The sequence below is a fragment of the Bombus affinis genome, chromosome 16, assembly GCF_024516045.1.
Source record: "Bombus affinis isolate iyBomAffi1 chromosome 16, iyBomAffi1.2, whole genome shotgun sequence".
NCBI classification, from domain to species: domain Eukaryota; kingdom Metazoa; phylum Arthropoda; class Insecta; order Hymenoptera; family Apidae; genus Bombus; species Bombus affinis.
Window position 1 is genome coordinate 6970230 of NC_066359.1, and position 18940 is coordinate 6989169.

The window sequence follows — 18940 nt, forward strand, 5'->3', positions numbered from 1 at the left end:
ATTTTAAGAGGTCCAGAAAATGGCGGTAGCGCAAATAAAATTGGCGGCCAGTTGCTTGCAGGTTGAAACGCAGTGAAATCGTTGAACATTGAACATTTTACAGTGGCGGAGCCATATCGACCTTGGATCGCCTGTTATTAAAGCGCTATCGCGGTGCAACGTTAATGCGTTCGACTTCTCTGAATGAATTCCTAGCATCTCGCATGATTCTTTTTACGGCTACCGCCATTAGTCACGCATCGCGTACTACCTATAATAGGTATTCGCTTCTCGACTTCTTCCGTTCTTCTAATAGTGGACTACAAATATCCTGTATATTCATCTCACCGATTTAGCCGACTGGCTGCGTTTCGTGTGATAGATTGCATTTTAATAGCTCTGTCAGTATATCAATTTTTCTAAATAATATAACGTCTTCGCGTTGCCAATTGTCGCATCTATGTATACCGGGTCGTGAAAGTATTTGACAAATTTTTCTGTCTATATTGTATGTGTATTCATTCTTTTAAGGATAGAAGTAAATAGTCATTGTGTTAACGATTATTACGCCAATGTATATAGATACATTGGTTCAGGAAAGTATTTGAATATTTAGCACGGGAAATTTGAATTTCATATTGTGCGTATTGAAGAATATTTTGTTAAATATTTTGAAATTTTACTAATAACCGTATAATATGTAAATAAATAACGTAAGTCTTTGTACGTGGCATAGTCGTTTAATTTTGTATAATATTACATATTTTACACGATGGAATTAATAATACTCTTTACCGCGTGGAGTATAGAATACTAAATGGAATTAAGCATTCTAACCTAAAATGCTATCATCGTCTGTATGTAATAAATCAATATTAATTAACAATTAATATTAATTCTTTACTAGTAACATTGCTGCATTTCCATGTCGAGCATATAGAAGGAATAATGATCAAAAGTTCTATATTTAATCATACATGATTTCCACGAAATTTAAATAGTAAAAAATTGTAAAAAATTATAAATCTTCTGTGTATCACCAAAACCATTACACTGGAATGAAAATACATAGCGATTCATCTCTGTCGGAATCTCGGCTTCTTCACAAAAGCAATATTTCTTTTGAACTCAAGTCCGTTAAATTCCGACCTTTTTTTGAAACTACAATTTTTGGAAATAGAAATCCTGACCAGACATAATAGCTTATACAGCTGACCCAGGATGTTTCCAGGAGCCTGTCGGTTTCGTTTAGATATTCAGCCACACTTTTAGGTTCAGCCTACGCCGGGGGTTGTCCTCATTTCTCTCTGGCCATGACCCACCCCTATGGCCCTGGCTGGATGAAGCGTCTCCCACACGCGCCCAGCTTTCGAATCCTTCGTCCACCCTGTGGGAACTGCTACAGTGGCTCGCAAACTCCTTGCAAGCTTCCTATATCGATTGTTATATAACATGTCCATTAAGAATTGCTTAAAAAATTTTTAATGAATATATAGTGTGACTGGGAATTTGTCTTAATATATAATTGAAAGAATAATTATCAGGCTGCATTTATGCATTCATGGAAATTCATATTTTTATGAATGCAAGTAAAAAAAAAAATGGGAACTAAATATAGATTTGTTTTAAATATTATAACTATAATGTTATGATTTTATTTTTGTTATTATCTTTCACGTGTTTCAATATTACGCGTATTTCGTTCACTCTTGTATATTGAATTTCCTATAAATGCATAAACATCTGTAATCTAGTAATTACCGTATACATTCGTGATTGGTACCGCGGATGGATACAAAATCAATTTCCACAAAATATAAAATGTATGATACATGAATTATTGTAATAATATAAGAACTGTAATATTATTAATTGAACATAACAAGAACTGTGCATACATATAGAGATCGAATTACAAACATCCAGCTGGAAAAATTTAATCTTCAAAAAGAGATATCTCCACTGACAGCCATCCGTACAAAATTATACTGTACAATACGATACTCAGCGCTCCTAAGATTTACAGAATTCGTTAGAAAAAGTAGGGAATTGGGAGGACAACGATTGAATCGGACAGGATAGGCTGGTAATTTCCATTGAAGCACGGCCTGAAAATTTGTGAATTAATGAAAAACCGGGCTGTAGCTTCATTGAAAAACGGGTCATGGACCACAGGTTGCGCATCACTGATCCGCGACATTCACCGTATTTCCCGGCGAGATCCTACGTATACCTGTGTGCTTGCGTTTGTACGCGTGTGTTTTAGGTGTGTAGGTGTACGAGCGCATGCGTCCGTGTGTATTTATTCAGGGTGTAACAGGTGGATGACGTCACGAATAGGGTGGTAACCCCCTACATCAAGTTAGTAAAAGGGTGCCTCCCTCCATCGAACTCTCATTCTGCAACTTGGCACTTGGTTCCTATATACATAGAGTATATACACACTAGGCAGGCATAAGGCAAGTTTAGTATACACGCATTCTTCACGTTCTTATAGCAGTTTTCCTGTGACTTTCTGTTTTCTCAATTTGCTATTTAGGTCCCCTCCCCCCATCCTACTTTATAAAACTAATTTAGATTTTCCCTTGTTCACGGCGAAAAAAGAACATTAAATAAATGACGCGTAGATTCGTTCTAGTTTGTTTTTGGTGGCAACAATGGAAAATACGATGCTGTGTTGCATCGAAGAGTAAATCAGAATCTTCCTAGAAATCGATTCTTTGCTTAACCCTGGAGTTAAGCTGGTTTTCTCAAATAATCAATTTCATCGAGTGCCCATTACTGCCGACGTCTACTTTGAGCTCATCAAAAGCAAATCATCAAGTCTTATCCGGCTGATCTTGAAACGCTGTCTTACAAGCAAAGACAAAATATTAATATTAAATTTTACAGTAGTTTACTTTTTTATCCATCTATTTAAAAAATATCTTAAGTTGGAGGAGGAAAATTATGGAAGAGTTATTAAGTTGAGGGATATAAATAATTAATGCAGAAGTTATAAGGCAAAGTTTTTATTTAAATTCAGTTTAAATACAGTTAGATTCGATCGATTCGTCTTCGAAACTTTGTGGTTTTCTCATCTTCTATTAGAGTCGTCAACGGTGTGTTCAGTTGGGTTCCAAGAACACACATCAAATTCATCAAGAAGATCTCTTATCTCGTTGGAGACTATCGATTTTCGTTCAACGAGATATCTTCTCGATTATTCTGTTTTCTTGGATTGTCGTGTAGGAGAGATACAGTATGCATTTTACAGGCTCTTTTTCTATCGTTTCGTGTTGCTAGACACGGCCAAGTTCGCGATAAACATGAAAATAACAAAAGCCGCAGGTGAAAGGCCAAGTCGATGACTAAGAATCTCCAAGAAAACGAAAAATTCACAGTTCAGCATTATTCCCAAGAAACTTTTCTATTTTTGTGCAAAACGGGTTGGAAATAATTTTAGAAGTTAAAAATATTCTGAATCTTTTTATAGAAAAATTCTGAAATAGCGGAATAGTAACATATATTTGGAAATTGCAATTTCTCACGCTGAGAAATATCATTTTTAACGAAATCCGAGATTTGTTCATTGAAACGCATTGGAAAAATACAAGGTTCCGGACATTGAAGTACCAACTACGAAAAAATGTATTTTCTTGAATGTAAAGGCCGAGATTTGCATCAAGGGGACTTTGTGGGCGTATGCTTTTCAGAAAATCTTCGATTATAACGGCTTGTATTCTGCTTAACAGAGCAAGCTGTCAGCTGATTCCTGAAATACGTTTACTCATAAAAAGTGAATAATAAATATTCGAGAAAATTCCGAATTAATTACGTCTCCACGAAACTGAGCAACGGATTGCAGTTGAGTTAGTATGCTGTTCTCGAGGGGGACATTAAAAACTCGTTAAGACGTTAGATTTATTTGATACGTTCTCAAGAAAACTACAGTACCTTTTGTCTTTTCTCTCAACTACTTCAACTTCAAAAAAGTAAAAAAGATGCTGCAGATGTATAGTAATTTATAGAGAAAACTCGCGCATAAATGTAATAGCCACAAAATTATATCGTAAAGAATCACATTACGCAGATTCTGTATGACGTAAATCTCAAAGCAATAAAATAGAAGCATGTAGGAAAAGATAGCAATCTCAAAATTGTAAAAGAAACTGAAATTTTTTATTTGGTTACAGTTCCTATATTATATCATATTTTGCAATCATATTTTACAAGATATATTGATAAAGAATTATCGTTGTAAATATTAGGTAGTTCTAGTAATTATGATATAACTGAAAAGTGCATAATTCTATGTAAAAAAAAAAAAAAAAACAAGTCGAAAATGTACAATAGATTTCTCTCATTTAAAGCTCCATTTTCAAGAAAACAGTTGAAAATATTTGGCGCAAACCTATTCTAAATGTTCGATCTCAATTTTCCTACAAACGATGCTCCAGACAAAAACCTCTTATACTATCCTTTCAATTTCTTATTCCACCTAGAATTACCTCCTCCTACTTTATACAACACCCCGTATACTGACCTCAAAACTGCATATACGTATCACAAGATATTGTAATACTATGTCGTAAAAGATTCCCTTAAAAAAGTGACACTGACGCAGAATCGAGCGTACACACGTTGGTAGGGAGAAAAAATGAAAACGGTGTAGGTGGAAAACATCGAGGCTGTAGCTCACAAAACACCGCGTTTGCGCGGCACAGGTATGGGGCACCCTACGGTGCAGGGTACGCGCGACAGTGAAAGTAGCGAGAAGTCGTGCGCTGATTGGTCGATAGTCGACCGAGGTACGTCGGAGCCTGGCGGGCACCCTCGTGCCTGCACGGCCAGCCCGTACGACTTCAGTCAGTGTCGGACCGTAGACGCAGTAACATCGTCGAACGTTGTGTAGGCGCGTGCGTAACACGCAGCCCGTATTCACACGTATTCGTCTCACACACGAAGAGAATAGAGAAGAATAATAAAGAGGAACACGTAACATTCTTGTGCACTGTGTGTATGCCTGTTATTCGTGTGCATTCGTTGGTCGTATTACTTATACATACTTAAAGGAGCTGCCGGTACGTATTGAAATTCGTGTGTACGCGTGTGTGTATGCCCTGAGTGTGACGTAACGTAACACCATCGTCGTGTTTTGTTGTGCGTCGCGCGGCTCCCGCACGTTTGTCGGCTATGCACACGTGTGCAGGGATGACGATAGTTGCGCGGCATGGAGGGCTCGATTGAAGTCCGGAAGGCGTTGCAATTCTTTTGATCTGTTTCGCAGTGATCGCTTACGCATCGGTCGAAATACACGTACGCGATATTATATATATAAAGCGTGTAATTCGTGCACTGGTGGTGTACGTACCGAAGAGAAAACGAGAAAGTAGAAAGAGAAAAGGACACCGCGTGAAACTCGGTCGTCCGATAAGAGCGAGCGAGACGATCATCGACTCGAAGACGAGACGGAGGAAAACGAGAAGAAAGAGGGAGAAAGAGTGGCCGCCGCATATCAGCGTGACAGAAAAGTGGAGCGAACAAGAAAGAGACTCGCTCGAACGAACGTATACACGTTCCTCTGGTGACCTCGATACACACGTATATACTCATCTGGCTGTCGGTTCCTCGTCGATCGTGCGCGCAGCCTCAGACAACGAGAATTTCGCCAGTGAAAATCATGCATTTCTACCACGGCTATTCGGCTGGTTGACGTTCCAGAAGCAAACCCGGCGTGCCTGCAACATACAGAGAGAGAGAGATAGATGTCGGCTCGCCCGCTGGCTGGCTGGCTGTGCGTCCTCTCTTTCTCTCTCTCTCTCCCTCCCTCCGTCCCCACTTTCCCCCCTCCACCGCCCGCGCCTGCTGCGTTCCCTTTTGCGCGATCGTGACCCCGTTTCTTCGATGACCGACACTCCGTGGCTGCTTGGCCGCCATTAGAGGAGTCGAGAGCAGGGGAGAGAGAAAGAGAAACGAGAGCAACCGAGGCGAAACGAAGACGATCGTACGTCTCCCGTCACGAGCTCCCCCGTCTACGTTCTTCACAGACACACACCGTACGTCGTGTATACTACGTGTATGTGTATACGTGCAGAGCGCTCTGTTGCGAAGAGGAAGAGGGGCACGAGGAAAAGCAGCGCGGCCAAGCGAGACAGACGATGCGTGAGAGCTCGGGGACCATGGACTCTTGACAGTGAATCGATTCGCTCGCGCTGCCCTGACCTCGTATTCCTTGCCGCAATTTCGGTCGCTGAACGAATTATCGAGGTCAACGACTAGCGTAGTAGCCTCGTACCTCGTGTAAACAAGAGTGTACCCGCGCGCCTTCGTTCGAAAGAAAAATCGGATTAACGAATAGGAAGAGACTGGTGAACACGTGTGTACAAGTGTAGGTGCGCGTGAGGAGGTGCATCACGGTGGCCGAGATTTTTTCTCCAGCGGAAGTGACGGGGAAAATTGAGACGGTGGAGCCGAAGGAACAGCAAACGGCGGTCCAGAAGGCGGAGCAGGCTGGCGAGATGCTGCAGACGGTGCCCCGTGTGCCTGTCGCCGGTGTTAAGCGACGATGGGGCAACAGGCACACCGGAAGTCTGCAGGAGTCGAGCCCGGAAGTGTCAAGCAGCGGCGTACTCTCGCCACCGCCGAATTTTCAACCATCCACGCCTGAAAGTGCAGCTGTCAAGAACGAAGAGCTTCAGTTGTGGGATCTCGACCTTCATCGGGGGCTCCAGACGAACGGAGATCATTATCGGACCACCATCACCGCCACAACGACTACTACAGTGCTGCCAACGGTCACCGATCCTGCGTCGCCGTTCACCACCCCCGTCGAAGGTTTGTGCTCGACACTTTTCGTATCTGTCGCGTTGCGTAAGCGCACGAGTGCTACTTGTACCGTTTACCGCGTGCCAGCACTGTTCCAGGTGGCGCTACGAAAGTTTCTTTTTTTAAGAGGGAGAGTAATATGCGTGTACGTGGTTTTTGTTTTGAATTTTAACCTGTTACTTGAGAAAGTCTGTCAGATAGTTCATTTCTGAGATATAATTTCTTTTATTTATAATGTAACTCTGTATGTTTGATAATAATTTTATTTTATTTTAATAATCGTTATTTTTGGAGTAAAATAGAGATATTACGAAGATTGGTACAGTAATATGATACTTGGTACAGTAAATTTCATGTAAATGTTGTACGTACGAAATCTTTAATTCGATGACTCGCTAGATGATTCATTTCTTAGATACGATAGTTTATTTATGATCGCTTTATACATATTTTAAGTAGTAGTTTGTAATAATCTATATTTTTACTCTAAAATAGAGATACATTATAGTTCTATACAAATTTCTAGGCCTCTCTAGTAATTTTTCGTGATTTCTAATGATTTTATACTTGTAAATATTATTTTAGTTTCGTGAGTTTGCAAAAGCTACAGATATGTATGGTCATATTTCAGTTGCACGTTATCAAAAGAAAAATTTAAAAAGCAAGAGAGCGTGTTTTCTACAGAGAGTCCGGGAAATCTGACGGATATACATGGAAACGGTTTTTCTATATAACGAACTTTTAATTGACTAAAAAAAAAAAGAAAGAAAGAAGTAGGTATGGGGAGTTACTTTGTTTGCCGGATCCACAGAAAAATTAATTTACTCGACTTGTAGCTGACAAATTGCTAATTAGTTGAAATTATTCCCGTGTACAAAGTCGACCAGAAAAGAAAGAGAAGAGAGAAGAAGTTGGAAAATCTTCGTGAAAAGCCTTAACTTTTTCAAACTTTTAAATTTCTGATTAACCATTAAGGACCAAATGATGTATTATAACGTTATAAATACTTCGATTTCTTCAAATTTCGTAGTGATGCAAGAAATGTCAATCGAATCCTTGCAATTCTTTTCATAGCCAGAATGTTTAAAAAACGGAATTCGATAATGTAAATTGATTGAAAAATATTCTAAACGAGACGTTCCACTAATGCAACGCTGGTCCTTCATGGGTTGGGAGATGTTCCAATTAATATGTTAAGGTACAATTTTACGTAAATACAATATGGAATATTAAAGAAGACATAAGAAGTTGTCCGAAAGACGTAAAATAGAGCCAAGACAAAAGAGTTTCGAAAGATCGAAAGTCGAGTGGGTTGGAGGTTTCGTGAGCCATTAAACGTCCTTAGAGGTGATCGACCTACACACGTCAGTCGATTTCGTTAGAAAGCGACTGTACCTTTTTTTTCGAAATACCAAGCATACCTAATTTCACCTAATTTTTTTCTCTACGAAATCAGGTCGAGGCCGATTGTGCCGGACCAAAAACGAGTATCGGCGACCTCATAGGACCCGGTAATGGCGTTCGTCATCGATTGCGCCATCTTGCACCATACCTGGAGCCAATTGCGCAATTTCACCATTTTTCACGCGTCTCTCTCTTCTTTCGTTTCTCTCGTTGATAGATTTTTATTTTTCGCTATTGTCGCTGAGTTTTTAATCTACGACTCGGTCGTTTTATCGTTTTTTCCTGTTTTGCCACGTTATCAACGCTCTCGGACTTGTTGCAACCGGTGGCCTCGATGGCAATCTCCTGGGACTCTCTGTATCCGCTCTTTCCCCAACGATGCATTTTTTTTTTTTTAGTTTCCAGATGATTTTTCCATTGCTTTCGTAGTTTCGTTTGGTTTATTTGGATGAATTTGTCGAAAGCGTAGTATAATAAATTTGAGCGAGATCAGAAGATTTTTTAATAATTAAATAAATGAAATATTTGGTACCTTCGTAATTTTTCTATTGGTTTTGTAGTTTCATTTGGTTTAATTCTAAAAACATCCCGAATGGGTGGTTTAATGGATTTTGATGAGGTTAATTGTAATTAATTGTTTGTTATTTCTAAATTCTAAATATTTAATACTATTGTTAGTTAAAATTCTAAAATTACAAATGAATTTTCTCTGAGTAGAACTCTATATTTTGTACTTAAATAAAATTTTGGGTAACTATATTTTTTTACTTGGAAAAAGATTTCTTCAGACAGAAGTCTGTACCTTTTACTTGGACGAAATTTTTTGGCATGGAACTCTCTATCTTTTAGTTGAAAATACATTTCCTCGAACGGAACTCTATATTTTTTTTTAGTTGAAAAAAATTTCTGTGAATGACGCTCAACATCTTTTATTTATTACTTCATGGACATGTAATGTATATAATATAATACTTATATTATTTCAACAACTTTTATACTCACAAAAATCCATTTAATACTATTAATCATTGCTACAATAACAGTGTTAACAAACATAACACTGTCTCTCGATAATTGAGGAGTATTCACAGAGAATGGTCGATCCTTGAACGAGGAAACATGCCATGGTGAAGGTTCTCCTGTTCGCTTGGTGCACACGTGAAATTAGATTCACACGAAACGTGCAATTACCAAGTTATTGCCGGGTTGTTTAACTGTCGACCTTCGTGACCTCGTTATTTAATTACCGCAGATCACTGCATTCGGAAGTATAATATGCACAATGACTTGTGTATTATTCGAAACTTCACCTTCATTGCGTGATCTCAGTCGTAAAGTTAGTAATATCTCTGTTTTTATACTAATCAAACATCCTGCCATTAAAAGGTTCTGGTCAAATTAACTTCATTGTGGATAATTTTAGGGTTAACTGTGGGGAATTTTCTCTCTCAGGGTTACCACATATAGCAATATGTATCTCAAATCTGAATTTCCATTCTATGGATATTTTTATATCGAAATTCATTTATAAAAGAACTTATTAATATTAAAATTATTATATGCTATTGGAAACTGATTAATATAACGAATATTGGAATTTACTACTATTGAAGGTTCTTGCAGATTTGTTGAATAATCACAGAATTCTGCTTGCCTATATAGAGGCAATTATACTGCAAGTTCGTATTTTTAATGGCATTGAAAATATGAACAACTTTTTTCGAAGAAACTAGGCTAATATTTTTGATGAAATATTAGAAATAAACGAAATCCACTATCTTGTGGAAAATAGCAACGAAATAACTTTCTAACAATAATTCTCAAACAACAATACGTCGAAGAGTACAAATATAATCGTCACGAGCAGTAAAAGTTTATAAATAAACGATGATCCTTCAACGATGAAAAATCTTTGTGACGAAAGTTCGATCACTTTCTTGAAAGAACGGGGGTGGAAACTTTGCCCTCCCTCTCTACGTTCCCCATCGTCGCTCACACGGCCGCGTTATTTTCATCCTTGCACTCTCTCCACGAGTTTATTGCATCGTGTGACGTCTGTCCAACACAGGTATGTACATACAGCGGCTTTAAATAACACGATGCGTCACGTATATGTCGGTGCGATGTACGCGGTGAACCATTGTGTTTTCGTTTGCAGTCGCGATACCGATGACCCGGAAACTGGGTCACGGTCTTTCGGTTTTTTCCCTCCCCGCCAATGATTCACAGCTTCGTAGACAGGTCGTATTTTCTTATCTCGTGATATTTTTTCCTTTTTCTTTTTTTTATTTTATATCGTACCACGCAGCAAAGTTTTATCAAACACTTTACATGCACAATGGATTTATACAGTGTTCTATTTCTGAAGGGTCTAGGGAATTTTTACTTTCAGGTGGTTGGCACACATTCGATATAGTTGAGTTTGTTAGCTCGTTTAAAAGAGGTTTTCGATAGTAGGATGATGTTTGTTTATTTTGTAATACATTTGGAATACAGTAGGGAATATTTTCTTTTAATAGACGAAAGTTTAAGAGAATTAATTTCGATATTCGAATCATAGCAAATTGATCTTTGGTAAATAGCCAGATAATTTTTATTGCATAGCGTAAGAAAAAAAATGCACAGAAAAAAGTTATTAACATTCTCACAAATACTTTAGTAATTCTTCAAAATATCCTAAAAATGAAAAATTCATCCACTTTTTACACTCTTGTACGTATATAACCTAACTTTTCTAATTTCCAAGTATCTCAATTCTCGGAAAAAAATTACCAAAAACTTTAACACTGAAATTTACTAATTTGAAAAATATTACTACACCATAATGCTTCAGTAGATGTATGAAATCTCCATCAACAACCATAAAATGGATACCAAGATGGAGGCCACTCTGGTCAATTATTAACCTATATTCCACGATCTTGAGCGTATCGATCAGCAGAAGTGTCGAGAATCGTCCCCTGTCTCCTAGTTTAATCGATGATAATCGAGAATCGAATCGTGTTCCACCCTAGAGGACTCTTCCTTCCTACCCTAGACGTTCTGTGAATGCAATCGAGTGCACGTGGTGGATCGTTCCTCGACGCTGTAATCGAGATACCAATAGTTAGAGGCCGAAGTGCACGTGGTGGTTCGTTCCTCTCGAATTGGGTCATCGAATTCCAGTGGAACGGATGAATACCGATCGCCACGCGGCACACAGGCCCACGAACGTGCTAGATAGACGAGGATTCGTAAATATTCCGTTGTGACGACACACCACACGGTTTCGGCGATTGGGCACCGTTAGATGCGTATACGTGTAGGAACTAGCCGGACACGACCGAAAAGGAACTACACGAAACTCGTTCCTGATCGCCTCGTAAAATCTCACCATTCCTTCAACAGGAAATTCGATAGAGGAGGACGCAGGAATTTTTATTTCTTTACATGTCTGATTTGTCATCTTTTAAGTCATGGGTTGTTCTACGGGATCGTTGGAAATTGGACATTTTATTGTGAAGTTTGGTTTGCAGGTTAAGGCAGTTAGGTTATGTAGATGGAAAAGTGAATTTTGAAGTTTTTCCACCCCTGGGAAATTTGGCAGCCGGAATATTTGGAAATTGCAGAGTTTCATTGGCTATTTATTTTAACTTCGTCGAGGTATCGAGCATTTTATTGGAAATTTTGGTTGCATTTTTTGAAAGCCAAGGAAGTTAGGTTATGTAGACCGAAAGGTGGATTTTAAAGTTTTCGATGTTTAGGTATTTTGGGAGTTGGAATATTTGGAAATTTGGTTTTCTGTTTTAATTAGAAGATTAACAACTATCATAATAGTTTAGACCAGCGCTTTTCAGAAAAATATTGATGAAATTTCCTTTTTTCTCATAGATCTCTAGTTAGGGGAATTTAAATCCAAAAAGAGGCGGGAAAAAGGATAAGGAGGATGAGGAATCTGTTTCGTAATTTGCAAGCATTACACGTAATTCTTTGCAAGTAATTACGAATGTTCCCGAGAATCGCAAGTGCGACACGGAATGTGAAAGGACGATGCGGTCGCGAAATTTTTGCACGTTTCCACGCGGATTTCTGTCGGGGCCTCATTAATTTCTGAAGGTTTGCTCGTCTAGTTCGCACGTCTGCGACGCTCGAGGGGAATGAACCGTGACAATATCTCAGAGATATCGTTGAAACATTTCTTGGTAAACCTTGTTCGACTTACCTTAAACTTTTTATAAAATTTCAACGTGTATGGTTCGATAACTTTAGAATAAAAAAAATTTATCGCCAACATAATAAAAATTATTGGACCGAGTAATCTCATATTACTCAAATTTAAATAAAAAATACATATTTAAATTTAACTCCTGTGTCTTTCAAATTGGATTGAATTATTATTATTTCCTGTAAATAAATTAATAAACGAGTCCTCTTCAATTAAGTTTTATGACGTTTCAATTCGAGGATTAAATATATATATAAGCAAATATCTTTAATTATAAATGCCGTGTCTTTTATATTGAATTTCGAGTTGAAATCATCGTATATTTCATGTTCTCTTCATTAACTCTTCTACTACGGAGTCACAGGTCACGATGATAAGTACCGTTTATGATCCTTATCACATGAAACCCACACTACGAATTAAATCAGCTAACTTAAAACCATTATATCTCGACTATGAACCAACTTTATCATTCGAGGGTTACTTATTGCCCTGCAATCATATACTTCGATATAAAATGAGAATTAAATTGTCAACAGTTTGCTTTTTCACATAAATTTCGACTAAATTGAAAGTTAAATTTTGTTATGTGTTAATTATTAATATTTTCTTTTTGCATGCAAATTTCCATTTAAATAAAAATTAGTTCTCCATGTAGGATAATATATTTTCCCTTTTTTCACGTGATTTATGCAACAATAGGATATTTCCTTTCCTCGTTTTTATAGAAACATCGTTCCTCGATCATTTTTTTCAGATGAAATCGCATAATAACCGGTATAGTAGTATCAATGGAGCATTTCAATGATGCTAATTACACGTAAATTGCACCCCACGAGGATACGTAATTACACAGACTCGTAATGCGATGTCGCGTTCCCGCTAAATTCGTTTCTCTTCTTCCACCATGTAATTTACTAGACGTCGTAAAGGAAATATTTAGATTTAATTTGCATCTTTCGTGTCGTTCCTGTCCGTTTGTTGCAAATCGTTCGAAAGTGACTTCCAAACTGAACGATTTCATCCATAAGAATGCAGGAGAGAACACGTACACATTTACTTAATTTTATCAATTTATTGAACTGAGACCAGTTAACTCGCCTACTTTGCGTTCGATATTTTCCACTTCACCATTTATACGTACAGGGATACTGATTCATTTGTATAGGAATATTGTCTTGTAACCTAAAAGAATCGATAAACTATAATTTTCAAATGATAATTGTAAATCATAAATAATTCCTTCCATCAAATTTGACACTTAGAAAAAATACCAAAACTGAATCTCAAAACCATAATTCCCTAAAAAGAACTATGTACAAAGTCCCTATATTCATTATTACCAATATCAAATTTAATTTGCGTGTTCGTTTATTGCAAATCGTTCGAAAGTGACTTCCAAACTGAACGATTTCGTCCATAAGAATGCAGGAGAGAACACGTACACATTTACTTAATTTTATTAATTTATTGAACTGAGACCAGTTAACTTTACCTTGCGTTCGATATTTTCCATTTCACTATTTATACATACAGGGATACTGATTTATTCGTATAGGAATACTGTCTTGTGACCTAAAAGAATCGACAAACTATAATTTTCAAATGATAATTGCAAATAATAAATAATTCTTTCCATCAAATTTGACACTTAGAAAAAATACCAAAACTGAACCTCAAAAACATAATCCCCTAAAAAGTAAAAAGTCCCTATGTTCATCGTTACCCTATAGTCCCTATATACATCGTAAATCCATTTGGCAGGGATCAGCGTAATCTTTCAGATTGTTTCAAAGATTGTTCCAAGTCATAAGTATTTCCCCATCGAATCACATGGCCCGTTTTTTCCACGTGTACCTTCCATTTCCTGTTTCATGGTGTATAAAGAGGTTAGGGTTGGGGAAAGGGCCAAATTGGTGGAAGGCGGCAGTAAGAGGGAAAGAGAAAGAGGCAGGAAGAGGTCAGTAGGTCACTCTCACTCGAGAAAGAGGAGACTCAATCGTGTGGAAGGAACGTCTAGCGGACGATAATCTGATGTATCAGGTTGTTCCTTATAAGGTGAGCCAGTTTGTTCTAAATCGAGATCTACCAAGCTTTACGGTTAGGTGTCCACGTGTAGATCTCGCTCGACTGATCGTTTAGGTCGAGCATGGCGCAATAGGTTAATTTGTCATTTGAATTTCTATAACTTTTCGTTATCCAAACTAGCGTTTAACTTTGACCGTTAGACAGGAATATATAACATAGTGGGTTTGAAGTATTCTTAGTATTCACTGAATGAAACAAATTTCTATGAAGATTCCATTTTTATATTTCTATTCTTAAAGTTATGAAATTCAATACGACTGTGACGATTCGCTTGTGGGGATTTAAGTCGGTTCTTGTTTATTGTCTAGTCGGGAGTTTGATGAATAGATTTTGTCTGGCGAATTTTTTAGGTCTAGTAGAGTTTGAGGTTTTGAGTTTTATGAATTTAGGAAATCTGCTAAGAGCCTTTAGGTCAACTTGTCATCCTTCTTCGACTTTTAAAATGATTTCCTCGTTAGGAATATCGATGCTTCTTATCGTTCAATTATACAATCTCTCTAGGATTATGGCGATCAATTTGATTTATGTTAGAAGCAATTGACACACCTGTGAGAGGAAAAAAACTACTTTAAAGCGCTTAACATCTTCATTTAGCCAACCAGAGACACTGAAATCTTGGTCGTCAGAGTCTTAATCCTAACTTGATCTTTAAAACATAAAGTAATCGCAAGCAGAATCGAGCCAAAAGCTACTTTCATGTGCTCAAAATCTTCAGCCAACTCACTAAAGATGCCTCGCTAAAGTAAGAGGAGTCTGGCTAAAACGAAGCTTAAAATGCTTCCAATCTTCATTAAACCAACCAGAGACGCTAAAATCTTCATCGTCTGAAGTCGGATCCAGCATTTCCGCTCGCTGCACTCGCTTTAAAGCTACAGCTCACACGACGGAAACGTTCTCTCGATAGTCGGGCGGTTGAATCCGTGGCAACTTTTCCTCGATGCGGGAAAACTACTTAGGATTAAGCGTCGAGCAACAAAACGACCGACCAGACAGGAGAAGTGGGTCGTCAGTGGTCATCAAGTTGTGTATCGTATGAGAGCGTGCTTTTCTTTGTGTTGGTGAGTTGTGCGTGGAATGGTAACGAGCCACGTACACGGGAAACGATATCAGAAACTCGTGGAGCACTGGTTCTCAACTTTGAACGAGCGCTCTGCAAGTCTCTGGAGACCTTCGTACATATTATAAAAAATATCAAGCAACAATTCTGGGCTTACAAATGACACTTGTATGTTTATTCATCTGTTCCGAGGAACAGTTTGCGTAGTAGCCTTTATTGTGTTGGATGGAACTTTGAATATCACCGAAAGTATCGTCTGGGGAATTATGCTGTTTCTTAAACGAGTCACTTATTGTCTCGAATTGACGAAATTGAATATTAATAAGGGTATATTGGGGCTGAATGTTGGCTACTTTTAGGTGACTATTAGGTGACTTGAATTATTACGTTACACAAACCAACCATTTATTGTCATTCGTTGTTTTCGTTCTCGCGAATGGACAAATTTTAAATAAAGGGTACCATGACAGAAATTTTCTTAAAAATGCTATTTCTGTGGCGTACTATTAATTTTCAAGTCTGTACGAACAATTTCGTTATTTTCACTGTAAAATAAAATAATCGATGCTCGTGACCATGATGTAGCCTGCCCTTCCCTGAAGCAACAAAGAAGAGATGTACGTGGTGGTTTAAAATCAACGGCTCCTAGGTGACTATAAAGGAGAATTATAGTCGTTAAAGGTTAGATTGATAGTTGGAAAGGGGATTTGATTAATCCGATACATCAAATGGAACAGTAGACGAGTTGAGGTTAGGAGGAGAAAAATGACGTTAAAGATACTTGCAACAAAATGACGGTGAAAATAAGTTGGAATTGGCTGGCCATCAAGCAGATAGTAATTAGAGTAGCTAGGGTTAAAATATACCGGTCTATATTCAGAACGTTCTCGCTGCATCTCTCGAATACCATTCTGCGTCAATTGGATCTGTATATTGTTTCCTTCGGCAGACATTGTTTCAAACAGCAGACATGTGTTTTCTATGTATCTTTTTGCAATTGAAATTATTCTGTATGTCCAATTCAAACCATCGCATTTGTACCGATTCAATTTATTTTCTACTTATTAATAATACAATAGTCAGCCGTTATAATTTTTTGGTTGCTGCCATATTTGAGATAATTATATCGTTCGACTTCCTTTTGCAAATTGATGCCTTAAAGTCTAGACTGAACTAAAATTAAAATCCCTAATTTTCTAGTTATTATTATTCAAATGTTGAAAACTGTATTTATATGCTTCTTTATTTATAACATATACATAAAAAGATTGATGTAAGTTTAATCATCTTTTACAGACCGATGCCTTAAAATTTTGTCTAAATCAATATGGATTTTATTTGTTAATTATTCTACTAAGATATAAATGATCTTCGTTTTTAACTTGTCGAGTGATTGCTTCCTGTGCTCGTGTATAGACATTAGCGTGTCTATTTCCACTGCGATTAAAAACGCTCGATGTTAGTCATTGGTTCAAAAATATCGATAGGTGATTAGAGATCAAACGTTACGTTGGTTTTTGTTTCATCGTAATGATCTCCGATTGGTGAGAACGGGCCGGGGAAAAAATGTCAGTTTCACCTGGAAATGAGTCACATTGGCACCAAACCAAATTACCAGATCCAGTTACTAATAGACATTTCGCAAATGCAAGACGCGAGAGTGATTAATCGCACGTTCCTCGTCACATTTATTACTTTCACGGCTAACGACGTAGTACTACATGTCATGTAGTTTATTCAACTCGAGAATCGATGTCGTGTTACTGTTCTGCTTGATTTGGGGCATGATGACACTTGATGGTCACATTTTGTCACTAGTACGAGCGGTGACAAATCGAACGCATCCAGAATCATATTTAATCCAGATTACGGCTAGAAGCGCAAAGTGTGAAAGTTTAAAAATGAAAAGAACATGGTAGAAAATGAAAATCAGATCCGCAGTGAACGGATGATGAATAATGTTATATAAGTTTGTAACTAGAAATTTCTAGGGATCCCTAGTCTTGTGTTCTAACTATCCTATCCGTATATCCATACGATATATCGACAATCAAGGGATTTTTTAGCTTGAAAATTATTTATTTCCAATTTAGCCTGGAATTGGTATCCTTGAGTCATAATTGAACAGTTTGCATTAGTATAGTTAATCTTAAAGTTTCATAATCTGTTTCATTTAGTGTTCATAATGCAAGGGATATTTTTATTGTAGTATAATGAGTATTGGCTTTTGAAACTTCGAAAATTGTTAGGTTAAGTAGCACAGTACCAAACCTAACCTAAAGTCTCTTCTGAATGCATTGCATGATCAGCATATACAACTACACTTCAACAAGACTAGAAAAGCTTCTGATTGGTTCTGAAACGAGTTTGAAAAAAGAGAATAAATGTCCTAGGAGATTTGAGGTTGGGAAACCCTGACGTGGTGGACGGTATGCGCGTTTTCTCTGCGCTGGCACGAAGATGGTATTCCCTCCGGTAAAAGTACCGTATCCGGTACGTCCGCGTGGCGACTTTCGCGTAACAGAGTGCCCACGATCCAACCTGTAAATCAGAATGGATCGTAAAGCCTGGCTAAGAGTCTTGATTCAATAATTCTTCGATAGCGTATTGCAAAAGAACTAGCGTAACTCCATTATCCGCCATTTTGTCCTTGGCGAACGTGGTAACAAAAATCAAGATGCGTGATTGACATGAAAACCTTCCAACCGTAAATTTTTCAAACTGACACTGATGGTTCGTAACATAGGACCATCTGGGCATAGTGTTACCGGTTTGTTGAGAATTTTTACATTTAATTTACATTTTCAGTCATGTCCAAGTCTTTTTATTCACGATGATATTGCGACGTATCTAGAAGAGATTGTAGATTAGATTTTAATATGACAGTCTTTCATCTTTAAAGGCTCTTTAACGGTAATTTCTTAGTGATCTTTGTTATTGCGACTTTTTAGGGACTTCTCGATACCGACATAACCCACCGTATGGGAAATCTCATTAATTGTTATTTCTATAAATTCTCAATTCACAGAAGAAACAGAATCTGATATCTGCATTTTTAAGTTTCTGACTCGCTATTAGGAAAATTTTTACAGAATTATGAATTTTCATCGTTCAATAGCCTCTCTAAAGGTAATCTGGATGATATTTCTTGAAACGCTGTTATGTCATTCAGCCTTCCTCGAGTTTCTTGCCTGAGCCAGTGGAGACCAGTAGTCACAGTGGCTACTCCGGTTCAAGGATAAATCCTATCCGGTGCTAGCGGCCAATGTCACGCTCAGCTGGACCGATGGTTGCAATGGAAACGTTGGAAATCATCTCGTTCCATTAACTTCCATGGTAGTGGACGAGCGCTGCTGGGAAAACGATCGTTTTTGTCGATATCGGTCGCTTTCTGACTCTAA

The 18940-nt window shown here is 37.8% G+C and overlaps 1 protein-coding gene across 9 annotated transcripts in view; it reads left to right on the forward strand.

Moving 5' to 3' along the window:
• The window catches only part of LOC126925341 (ecdysone receptor-like), a 198460-nt gene that overhangs the window by 152350 nt on the left and 27170 nt on the right, over positions 1 to 18940 (forward strand). Inside the window, exon 1 of one of the 9 annotated variants that reach the window (XM_050740777.1) lies at positions 4304 to 6795. The exons of 7 other annotated variants lie outside the window; for them this stretch is intronic. In XM_050740777.1, coding sequence (XP_050596734.1) covers positions 6480 to 6795 — 316 coding nt within the window. In that variant the 5' untranslated portion in view covers positions 4304 to 6479. Of the gene's footprint in view, positions 1 to 4303; positions 6796 to 18940 lie in introns of those variants that run through there. One more of the 9 variants, XM_050740779.1, reaches the window with a different exon arrangement.